The sequence below is a fragment of the Haliotis rubra genome, unplaced genomic scaffold (assembly GCF_003918875.1).
Source record: "Haliotis rubra isolate DU_JTF1 unplaced genomic scaffold, ASM391887v1 Scf97, whole genome shotgun sequence".
NCBI classification, from domain to species: Eukaryota; Metazoa; Mollusca; class Gastropoda; order Lepetellida; family Haliotidae; genus Haliotis; species Haliotis rubra.
Window position 1 is genome coordinate 1,926,814 of NW_025767712.1, and position 13,434 is coordinate 1,940,247.

General features: G+C 35.6%; 1 protein-coding gene across 1 annotated transcript in view; it reads right to left on the minus strand.

The window, feature by feature from the left end:
- Positions 1–8,444: 8,444 nt before the first annotated feature.
- The window catches only part of LOC124265293 (pleckstrin homology domain-containing family A member 8-like), a 37,775-nt gene continuing 32,785 nt past the window's right edge, over positions 8,445–13,434 (minus strand). The window contains exons 9-12 of the mRNA XM_046700082.1: positions 12,142–12,200; positions 11,450–11,580; positions 10,153–10,285; positions 8,445–9,295 (exon numbers count right to left, since the gene is read on the minus strand). Coding sequence (XP_046556038.1) covers positions 9,098–9,295; positions 10,153–10,285; positions 11,450–11,580; positions 12,142–12,200 — 521 coding nt within the window. The 3' untranslated portion in view covers positions 8,445–9,097. The remainder of the gene's footprint in view (positions 9,296–10,152; positions 10,286–11,449; positions 11,581–12,141; positions 12,201–13,434) is intronic.

Sequence of the window (13,434 nt, forward strand, 5' to 3'; positions counted from 1 at the left end):
TTCTGTAAAGCAAGTAATTATTTGAAATGTATAGATATACCTTCCCAGAAGATAGACATTCCTGATTGAATCTCTCAAACATTCCAGTCTTCAGTGATTCTTACTTTCACTGACCAAAAGCCAAAGATAAGATCTCTGTTTTCTTCTAATTATCCCAAATGCAGATATGAAGGATATAAAAGGGATACATGTGGACATATGTCCTCTCACCCCGTGAGCAAGCCATATCATTTTAAACAAATCTCTGAAACAGAGACTATACAAGGGGAATTGTATTAAAATAATGTGAAAAATAAGGACAAAATGTTCTTTTTGTGATAAATATTCTGTGATTAACATTTTGTGTATGGTTCCATATCATAACCATTCCCCAAAGTACATTACATTTCTGAAAAAAACAATATATATATGTCAATAGTTTGAGGAAAAATGATCAAATATTAGATCTTTGCATCTTGAGCACTACTTCAAATCATTGTGCCATGATATTTGCATTGTTTGAAGGAGTTGATGAAATTTACATTCTATATGAATACCTGCATTTATTTTGCATGATTTTGTGCCAATATTGCACAAGATGTTTGTATATCTCACAGGACCAGGTTTATTTTATATATTGTACTGTCTTGGTCAATCTTGACATTACTTGTCCAGGAGACTTTTATTATTTTTCCAAGACAAACTTGTTTTCAATTTGATCTTTGTATTAAAAGTTGAATCATTTTAGATATTGTTTGTTATTGTGTAAAAGCTGAATCAATGCTTTTCTTCATATTTGACCACCATTTGGACTTTGGGTTGGAACAGGTCCACAACAACTTATGCTGATTGTGAGACGTGGTCAGAGAACCCTCATGGCATGGATTGCTCACTGTCACTTGATTGTTATGCACAGACTCGATCATCTGCAGGCCACTGTCATAGATCTAGAAGATTGTTGAGTTCAGTGTTAAATACATAAACAATTCCTATGGACAAGAATAACTCAAGTTATCCTGGATAAAGAGTCAAAATATGTAAAGTATGGTGTAAGATTAAGATGTTAGCTTCTTGATAATTAAAATAAAATACAGACACATGAGAGAGATGAAATCATATATTGTATGGATGAGGCTGATGCTTACACCACATGGAAAGGAGGTAGGCCTTTAACAAACTTCCAGTAATCATGTACAATGAAACACAGGTCCCTGTCTAACAGACCAGAAAAATGCACCAGTACAACCACATACTGTTAATACTAGTATATACTTTTGATGAATATCAAACATCAGTAATGACACCACTCCAGTATTAATATAGAGCCATCCATCCAACCTGTTTCATACGGTGTTCTGGTTTTGAATAAATTGTCCAAAGCCATCGTCCAAGACATGAAAAGACACCAAACTTCATTCAAAGTCTCACTCAGTTTGAACCCACAGCCTCCCAAATTTCACACAACATAATATAGTAATGTTAACTTGTCCCCATATATTACTATATACATATATACATGCATGTGTGGAGTGGCAGTACTGTTCACCATACAGAACGTACAAGGAATTTAGAACACCTATGCTGCCAGTACAGTGCACCAATTCAAAGAACATAATGGTGGTACAATACAACTACCAAACAAATAGCAAAACCATTTCCTGGGATATCGATAATTACTAATGTTGTTCCTGCTGGCGAGCAATGTTAAACACACTTGAACACTTCTTCACACATAACATATATACAACACTCAGATATTAATAACCAATTTTAACAAAATCATGCAATAACAAGTAAACAAACATAATATTTGGTTCTTTAACTGCTATTATCATGTAAGTGAATGTACAGTACGTAAAATTGTGACATTTGACAAGATATTTGATGTTTTGTCCAGTGAATGAGAATTTTAAGCAGATCAAACCATATTAACCAATACGTTGTAAATGCATTCGATGAAAGCCCAATAATCTATGTTTAATTATCATCAGTAATTGACATATTTTCATTACTTCCTTTCAGAGACTTAGCATGCTACCTAATTCATTATGCTAGTGTTGATACTGCAATATCTTGACTTGTGAATGTCTCCTGTTACTGTGCAACGTCGCTTTCTAAATCAATCTATCAACAATGTGAATGGGTGCAGCTGTGAATGAGACTGGAGTCAAAGATAAACAGTTATGGGAATGATTCTAAGTTTATGTTGCGTATTGCTTACAGAAAAGGTTAATAAAAATAGCACTCGAACAACATACAGCACATTGTGTTGCTACACTGAAGAAATTGAGGAAACTGATACATATGTATCACCCAATAATGCAAACAAGCATGTTTATGCCCACTTACTAAATAATTAGCTCAATTACATTTTCTAATGTTTTTCTTATAAACAATTAATCTTAGTGTGGTTAAAATCTTTTTCAAACAGTGTCATGTGAAATTGGATAAATTTTACAATGTGAAATTGGATAAATTTTACAATGTGAACCATGTACACACTTCAATGTATTACAATCCGTCAAAAACAAGAAAAGAAAAAAAAGAGAGGTATTTTTCTGAATGAAAAAAAAGAGAAATATATGTTCTCTAAATCTATACCAGCATGATGGTGAAGGTGGTTTTCCAAGTTTTCTGATATTTTATTATCAGGAATGTCCTTGATTAACAAACAAACAAGTACATCATTAAACTTTTGATTCATTAATTCCAAACAGGAAGCAAATAATCCATATATACTATATTAACAACTGTTCACAAATAGAAATTGTCATTCATATTTGAATGATTATCAAGTGAAAAACATACACAAAATTGTGTTCAAATGAAATATATCTTGTGTGACCTTACATACAGACCATAATTAATATTGGGACGTCATCAGTGTGGTGCCGATTATTTTAGGGTGCACTCATCAGCTTGACACAATTCACAAACAACACAAACTTGCACCTCATACACCATATCCCATGTATTAATTTGTGTTCTAATTCTGTATGGACTTTAAAACAGTGCCATTTTACATTGCATTGTACATTAACTCAGCCTGATAACTACTCATCTACCATAACATGTTAATTCTGATTGCTGTCAAGACCTATGGCACACCGATATTAACCAGCCATCAAAATTAAACACAAACTCGTTCATAGCAACAATATTTTGATTGCAGGAATACAAAGTAAATGAAGAATTTCACTAACAAAATGGTGCAAACTCAACTTGGATAGACATGTGACTGAAGTTTATTGTGAAAACCCTCAAAATTAAAGTATGAAAGATACTAGATACAAGAACTAAAAAAACCTTTAAATGTTAAAAAATGAATCAAGCATTTATACAAATCTGAGTAAAAGAAATCAAATTCCCCAAAATTACCTGAAGTTTATGAATAAGAACACACCCAGGTTGTCTGTTCAATTCTGATTCAGAGATGAAAATGAAAATCTGCATTAAAATCTGTTTTCAAAATTACTGAATCATTTGTTGGATATAATTACTGTTGCTCTTTAGAGTGCACTTGTATTTCCTAAATCTTTTAGACAGTGTAAATATCAGTAAACACTTTAATGATTTTGCATGACCTCTGCAAGCAAATATTTATGCTAATAAAGGTTCAGATGAGATCAGAGAGAAAATAGGTAGGAATGAACTAAATATGAAAAAACTAAACCTAAAATTACAATTAGAGTATTCTTTCAATGTACCAAAATGCATAGTACATGAGAGCAAGTATGATGAAAATTCAATCCCTAAGCTTAATATCATATTTTTTGTGTGAACTGAAATAGGTACATTGATAATCAACATGTACTAGAAACTGAAGATAAACATTGTATGTTAAGAAATTGACCTTTGCTGTGAGAAACATTTGGTCTAACCTCTCATTCACCGACAATGTCCCACCTGTCATATGAATTGTGATTAGAAATGAATACATAGAAATTAATAGCGTCAATGGAATGTACTGGTATTTTCAAGTTATGAATTGTCTCAAAGACAATCTAATCTCCAACACTGAACACCTGGCATCAAACCATCACATCCTTCTATAGACATAACATGATTCATAGGTACATAATTTTATCTATCCCTAATAGCACTTCAAAACTATTTTCTATAAAGAAGAATAACTTTCTGTAAATAAGTTTCCCTTGTGGGTACACAAATTACCACATATTTTCCCATGTTTCCACAAAACCTCTAATTACCAAGGTAACAAAGCAATGCATGTGAAGCATGCGAACATAAATACTGAGGGCAAATATTGGTGATATTGGTCATTTGGTGATATATTTAATTTTTAAATAACAACACTTAACAAATGCCAGCCTGTTCACAAACTGTCTGCACTGATGAAACATGCTGTTTGTTAAAACTCCCATTATTAGTTTGTGTATTAATAGTAATTTCAATTAATAACGTCTTCTACAACCATCATGTGAAAATCAAAACAGATTTCAGGAGTCGACAAAGGTTTGGGATTAATATGTGGAAACATTTGTTAAAAAAAAACACCAATGAAAATAACCACTGCTGTCTTGACACTCGCTGTTACAGCGTACTAGTGATAGCAGGACCATCACACTAAACCATCCACTTCATCTTGATTATTGATAACATGGACATGTCACTCAATCATGAACTGTGATGAGTGCTGCTTTACTATAGTTCAGTTATTTCATGGCAAGTCAGCTTGATGTGGGAGAAAAGCCAGAGTGATGCATGTCTCAGATATTTGCCATGTTTGGTGAAACCCTTGAGCAAGGTTATGGTGCTGAAATACTGAGAGTGAGAGAGAATGGTTTTCATGCCGCTTTTAGAACTATTCCAGCTATTCCATGCCGGGGCACACCAGAAATGGGCTTCACACATTGTACCCATGTGGGGAATCAAACCCGGGTCTTCAGCGTGACGAGCGAAAGCTTTAACCACCAGGCTACCCCATTGCCTGACAAACTGAAATACACAATCAGGGTGAATGTAGAAAGAGAACCTGCCATTTCATTACATTTCTGGAATTCCTAGGGGATGAAAGTTTCAGTGATTTGTGGTGCCTTTGACAACTGGGCTACCCACGAATCATCATGAATAAAACAAATCAAGTGGTTCTTGCTCTGGATCTTGTTTCACGAAGCTACCTTTTCAGTACTGTCACAATACCTTTACCTCAACACAGCACTACAACTTAATGAGATGATGCCCTTGTACTTATGCATAAGACTGACTGACTGACTGAGTTTAGTTTTACGCCGCTTTTAGCAATATTCCAGCAATATCACGTTGGGGGACACCAGAAATGGGCTTAACACATAGTGCCCATGTGGGGAATCGAACCCGGGTCTTGGGCGTGACGAACCAACGCTTTAACCACTAGGCTGCCCCACTTATGCATAAGAAATTACATCCATTCTTAATATACTGATATATCAGTTATATTTTACATAAGAACTTCCAGCACATATAACTATGTATATATTATATTTCATGTAATGTTTTCCTCTAAATATACATGCTACTCATATTATAAATGCTTTGAAAACCCATGGCAACTGAGAATAGGTTTTAGTATAACAATCACTAAAAGTGACAAACACTTCAAGATGAAATATTTTCACATGAAAGTCTACAATGATCAATTAAACTCAATCTGTTCATGGAAACAGATAAAGTTGTACAATTTGCATTATGGTTACCACAGTAATCAAATGTTAACGATGCAAAAGTGTTCACTTCTATTGGACACACATGAACAGTCACTGGCATTGTCTGCTAACTATATACATCATATCATTCACATACCCCAAAGTATACCATACACATACAACCCCTTAAGAACAAGTTCTTTTTATTATAACAAAAATAACGTTTCAAGTTTTTAGTCAAGTCTAAAAGTTATATCATTATATTTTCTATTTTGGAAGTGATGAATTCAAATTTTGATCTATGAATGTTTATCATGTATTTTGTATGCTCAGAATCACATTTTATTGAGAAAGTAAAATCAGGCTCATTATTGCTAAGTTCAAACATAACTAACAGCTCAAAGTAAACATGAACATGTGAAGGACAAAATACAGTAAGCCATGTGACAAAACAAAGCATTGACTGTCATGTGACAGTTCAAACAATGGGCTGACATATGACAGAACACATACAGACTCATCTATGATAAAACAATGTTAAACTGTCATGTGACAGAAAAAACAAAGACTGTGCTGACAGAACAAAGCAGAGACTGTCCTGACAGAAGAACAAAGCAGAGACTGTCCTGACAGAAGAACAAAGCAGAGATTGTCCTGACAAAACAAAGCAGAGATTGTCCTGACAGAACAAAGCAGAGATTGTCATGACAATACAAAGCAAAGATTGTCATGACAGAACAAAGCAGAGATTGTCATGACAGAACAAAGCAGAGATTGTCATGAAAGCAGAGATTGTCCTGACAGAACAAAGCAGAGATTGTCATGACAATACAAAGCAAAGATTGTCCTGACAAAACAAAGCAGAGATTGTCCTGACAGAACAAAGCAGAGATTGTCATGACAGAACAAAGCAGAGATTGTCCTGACAGAACAAAGCAGAGCTTGTCATGACAGAACAAAGCAGAGATTGTCATGACAATACAAAGCAAAGATTGTCCTGACAGAACAAAGCAGAGATTGTCCTGACTGAACGAGGCAAAGATTGTCATGACAATACAAAGCAAAGCCTGTCATGACAGAACAAAGCAGAGATTGTCATGACAGAACAAAGCAGAGATTGTCATGACAATACAAAGCAAAGATTGTCCTGACAGAACAAAGCAGAGATTGTCATGACAGAACAAAGCAAAGCCTGTCATGACAGAACAAAGCAGATATTGTCATGACAGAACAAAGCAGAGATTGTCATGACAATACAAAGCAAAGATTGTCATGACAGAACAAAGCAGAGATTGTCCTGACAGAACAAAGCAGAGCTTGTCATGACAGAACAAAGCAGAGATTGTCCTGACAGAACAAGGCAAAGACTGTCATGACAGAACAAAGCAGAGATTGTCATGACAGAACAAAGCAGAGATTGTCCTGACAGAACAAAGCAGAGATTGTCCTGACAGAACAAGGCAAAGATTGTCATGACAGAACAAAGCAGAGATTGTCATGACAATACAAAGCAAAGATTGTCATGACAGAACAAAGCAGAGATTGTCATGACAGAACAAAGCATACCATACATGACAAGACAAAGCTTAAACTGTCATGACAGCACAATGCATACAGTCTCATCCAAGCACAACAATGCATACAGTGTCATGACAGCACAAAGCACAGACTGTTTTGGGACATGACATGACTTAGCACTAGATATGCCAGCCTGTCAGAACAAAGCATGGACTGACTATGTCCCTACAAAGACAGAATGCACCACTGAAATGCCAGGTAAAAACTAATGGGGAATCAGTAAGTGCCATATAAATGAACACTGGCAGTTGCTTGTTGTGACTTATCTCAAGCAGAGACACTTGTGACTTTCATAATGAACACTCTCTTGTGACTACTAAATTAAAGCTTGGATATATTTCATCATATTTATCCTGAAAGTCAAATTATTAAAGGAAGTCAAATCTTGAGGTTCTTGAGAGGCATATAGAAGTTGGTATTCAAGTACAAGACAAAATATTATGGATGTCAACGTCTTCTTTATTGTATACACAACGTTTCTGGGCAGGGCAAGGAATAGCCCAGAAACATTGTGTATACAATAAAAAAAGTTGACATCCATAATATTTTGTCTTGTACAAGACAAATCTTCAAAAGAAATACCTGGCAAGATCACCCCTCGATAATATCAAATGGTCATCCCCTTATAAATATTTCTCTCTTGTCATCATAAAATAGGTTAATAGACTCAAATAATCAAGGTTACAACTTGAATCCAATAATCCAATAAATTTGAGCTGGAAATATGTATATATTTGCTGCCCGATATTTTGTTCTGGTGTTCAATATCACTTCCTTATTCTGGTCCCTTTTACTACAGGAAGCCAACAGTATAATTATATTACCACAAACAGTGGTAATAGTAAGGTAAGCATTATTACAAATGGTAAAATGAACACTCATTAATATGATTCCTTAAGATGTCTAATGGGTCAGACATGCAGAGGATTACAACCAACAATGGATGATCACAACAGATGTCCTTACTTTCAGTCATAAGTTAATAAGTGAGTGAGTGAGTTCAGTTTTACACAGCACTCAGCAATATTCCAGCTATATGGTGGCAGTCTGTAAATAATCGAAGTCTGGACCAGACAATCCTGTGATCAACAGCATGAGCATCGATCTACGCAATTGGGAACCGATGACGTGTCAAACAAGTCAGCGAGCCTGACCACCTGATCCCGTTAGTCACCTCTTACGACAAGCATGGGTTACTGAAGATTAATTCTCACCCGGATCATCTCATGTTTTCATACATAACGAAGGAACCACAACTACTTATTTTCATCAAGGTTTCCCTTGTCTGGAACTCAATGTAACATGCAACCTTCTTCTGATCAACAGACCCATTATCTCAATCTAATATAAGAATGCCATTCATATGAAGGCCTGCTACACGCGACAGAAATATCTTGAAGAACACAAATAATATATTATTTGTATATAACACAATTATCATGTTATGTTCCATTTGTTGAAAATAGTGGATATGTACAATGTCCTAGTTAGTGTCCAAATCCTTTCGTAGTAAATGTCCTAACTTGGTCTCTGATTTTGTTAAACAAGACGGGATACAGATTACACTGATGATGGGATTGTATATATATAACATAGTCTACTTGTTCTTCTGTTTGATCTATTTCATGAGACTGAAAGAATAGTAGAAAGGCAAATGAAATCAGGCATGCTTAACTTAAACATGATCATCCACATTTTGTTGCATCATCAAAATTGAAAGTCTAAACAATGAATGTGAAAATACAATTATTACTGACACACGGTTTCAATGCAAAATCAAATCCAAGGGAGTTGATTGGTAAGCTTCACAGCCTTATTTGTACATTGCTCCAGCTTAAACCAAACATTGTCCTATGAGTGGTGAAGAAATCGGCCAATTTCCTGTGGTTTGCTTGTCAAACTTGTTCAGCAGAGTCAAGATCGTGACTGACGTAGAAGTCAGTGATGGTTCGGGTAAGGAAGCTGAGGGAACGGATGAAGACCTCACAGTCCTCACTGAGGGAGTGGTGGTAGCTGGAGCTCTCCGTGTCACACTCCACCTCTGCCAGTTGAGACAAGAACACCTCACGGTATGGTAGCGCTTTCACTGCAACCTAACAGATCAACAATATCTTTTACAATGTTCAAAATACACTCTGGGCAGAAAGTTATTAATTAAAATACAGTTTTATTGAGGAAAAAGCAAAATACAACATGTCACATTTCTGAAATTGTAGATCAGTGCCTGAATAATATTTAACAGGGCACTATTCTTCAGCTATTTAGCAGTCACAGCTATCTGATGCAAAGTGTTTGATTGGCATTCTAAAAGTTGGAGAGTCAATAAAAGGCATATGACTTTATGGATAACAACTTCTTGTTTATTGTAAAGAGTGATGTTTCTCATATGCAATAAACAAGAAGTTGTTATCAATAAAGATGTTTGCTCTACATCATTACATGCCTCATGTGCTTGATAAGGGCCACAGTATCTGCTCCCCAAAATGAACAAATCAATGAAATTAACATAAAGGAAGCTGTTGTCCATACAAATGCTCACAGTTATTTGTCATGGTTTGGTTTGGTTTAACACCACACTCAGCAATATTGCAGCGATATGGCAGCGATCTGTAAATAACTGAGTCTGGAACACACAATCCAGTGATCAACAGCATGAGCATTGATCTACATAACTGGGATCACGATGAAAATCGATCTGTAAATAACTGAGTCTGGAACACACAATCCAGTGATCAATAGCATGAGCATTGATCTACATAACTGGGATACGATGAAATGTGTCAACCACATCAGTGAGTCTGACCACCTGATCCCGTTAGTTGCCTCTTATGACAAGCATGGGTTGCTGAGGATCAGTTCTATAGCCCCAAATCTTCACAGGTCTATTTGTCATGGCCAGGTCATATAAAGACATCAGGTGAAGTTAATAACCACCAAACAGTTTACTTACAGCAAACACGCCCCTCACAACCCATCCATGGAAAGGTTTTAGACTGCGGGAATAGGCATTGCTTGCACACACTGTAAGGTCAAGCTGACCTGAACATACTTCACGCATGAATTCCAGGATAAATTCAAGTCCTCTGAAACATAATACAATAATTTCTTTATGCTAAAGTGTCTCTGATTCCAGGACATTTTCAAGCCTTCTGAAACACAATATAATAACTGTTTGTTTTGTTTGCTAGTTGTTTAATGTCACACTCAGCAATATTCCAGCTATATGGCAGCGGTCTGTAAATAATCAACTCTGCACCAGACATTCCTGTGATCAACATCATGAGCATTGGTCTATGCAATTGGGATATGGTGACATGTGTCAACCAGGTCAGTGAGCCTGACCACCCGACCTCATTAGTTTAGGAGATAAACATCATGTGTTCACCAATTTCCGGGTGTTATTGAGTATTTGAAGCACGGGAATTCATTTGCAACCGACGGCGTCAGCACAAACACAAAAGTAAACCAAAAGGTCCACACACGTTTTTGTGTCTGCACTCATTGACATCGAGTACGGGTACAGCAGTTAAATATCATCAGCCAGCCGTTTCGGCTGTTTCCCATGGTAGCATCTGGAACTGCTCATTTGTGACGTCATTCGGACTTTATGTCACAATACGATTTTAATGACGTCATCACAGCTGACGACGTAACAATACAATGGTGTGAGTGATGTTTTTTGTATTAATATGCAGCGAATTTCCGGGAATCTAATACCATTTGATCACATTTTTCAACCAATCAGATTAAAGAACGCAGTGACTTTTGGTTTACAATGCCTCTTATGACAAGTGTGGGTTACTGAAGATCAATTCTAACCCTTTTCTTCATTTGGTATAAACAATAACTGAAAATCTTTAAGCTATAGTATCTGTGATAAGTAGTATGCTATAGGGGACAACCTTTCTGTTTGTTGTTTATGGCATTCTGCAATCAGTACAATCTAAACAAGACAATCCAGTGACTGACATCATGGGTGAGTGAGTGAATTTAGTTTTATGCCGCACTCAGCAATATTCCAGCTATACGGTGGCGGTCTGTAAATAATCGAGTCTGGACCAGACAATCCAGTGATCAACAGCATGAGCATCGATCTGCGCAGCTGGGATGTGATAATCAGTTTGAACTGAACTTGTGTCAGTCTGTGATAATCAGTAGATGCTAAACTTGTGTCTGTCTGTGATAATAAGTGCTCTATAAGGATCATTACATGAAAAAATGACCTGAAAAACAAAATGAGAACATACCGTTTGAGCCAGAGTATTGCTACTGTAGCAGAGTTTGAGTTTGTGTGTTGTTTGGCTTTGACTTCATAAACCACCATGTCTTGGAGTGTTGCAAAGCTGTTTGAGTTGGTAGAATACTTCTGCTGGATTTTCTGGAAGGAAAAGTCTCACATGTTATTTAAGAATTAGTTACAAACATATGTTTGTATGAAGTGGAGTGAGATCTGGACAATTGCAAGTTTAGTTAGGATTTGAGATTTTCACGGAAGAGACAGGATCCTAAGTTTGGTTTAAGAAAATAACCATTGAAAATTTTACATTTGATTAAAAATGAAAGTCAATAAGTCAGTCATGATTGTGAATGGTGTTTACCTGACAAATGTAACATCTACAAGCTGACATGTGATGTCACTACCATGAAGGCAGAAAATGCCAAATGGCCTCATTCAGACAAAGGTCAACCAGTGACATAACATTTGACAGCTTATTGATGAGAACAACTGACCAGATATACGTGCATATACATGTTGCATGTATGTATGTTGCATGTCTTTAACAGTGTTTGATGTTTGTGACATTACAATAAGAAATTCGTCATTAGAGGGGAGGGAAGTCTGTGTATATTGTGATGTACATAGAGCACTTTGAAAAGGCTGGCCACCCAAAGTCTGTATCCCCATGTACATCACACTGCAAGTCAAGGAAGGACTCACCCTGATGTTTCCAGCAAAGTCCATCTTCACAGGAGCAAAGGCAGTCCCATTTAATTTATCTGCAAAAAGATACAATGAACCATAGAAGTGTTTCTAAATTAAAGAAATCATTACTAATGTGATTCAATAATTTATATCATTATTAATAAGTTAAACACTGACATATAAAATACATACAGATTTTAATAATGTAATTTTTAGAGTAAAATTGATATTTTATACTTATCCTGACTCATGCTCTTTTGCTTGTCTTCTTCTTCTTGCGAACATAGTGGAACACTTGTATCTCCTTAATTGAAGCTCCCTTCAATGTAAAATCACTAATTAGTACTCACCAAGAGTTGCCTCCCTTTGCCTCCGCGCGGGAAAAGGTGGCGCCACCCTCTGGCCTCATGCTTCACTCTCTCCTGATTTTGCGAGCCCAACACTTGAATTTACAGGGAAATCCAAAGTGTTATGTGGGGAGGATGGGAGGGCTTACCTCATGAGTCAGGATAAGTATAAAATATCAATTTTACTCTAAAAATTACATATTTTTCCTTATCCTGACTCATGCTCTTTTGCTTGTAGAATCCTACGGAAAAGGAGGTGGGAATATATAATACTTTGGATTTTAATAATTAGTGATTTGAACTGTGATGATTGTAATAACCCTATGGGAACTTCATAAAGGCACTGAACTGATGAATTCCTGCTGCTAACTTATCAGCTGCCATATAAAGGTTATTACAATTTACTTATTATGATAAAGTATACATAACATTAATACAATGCTTAAGACTAAAAAACTTAAGCTTGTTAATAAGATAGTATAAACACCTTAGATGTTTGTAAGGTAAAATACTTTATGATATAAACATAGTACTAAGCTTAAGAATATGATTAAACTTAAGCTAAATATATAATAGCAAAACTCCTTAGAGTTTATAGCTAATATACTTTATAATGTAATCATAATGCTTAAGATATGATGAGACTTAAGCCAAATATATAATAGCAAAACTCCTTAGAGTTTGTTAGCTAATATACTTATATGATATAAACATAGTGCTGAGCTTAAGATATGAATAAGCTTAAGCTACATATATAATAGCAAAAACTCTGTAGAGTTTGTTAGCTAATATATTTTTACGATATGAGTATAGTACTGTGCTTAAGATATAATTAACTTAAGCTATATATACAATAGCCAAAAACTCTGTAGAGTTTATTAGCTAATACATTTATAATGTAACCATAGTACTGAGCTTAAGATATGATTAAACTTAAGCTAAATATATAATAGCAAAAAAC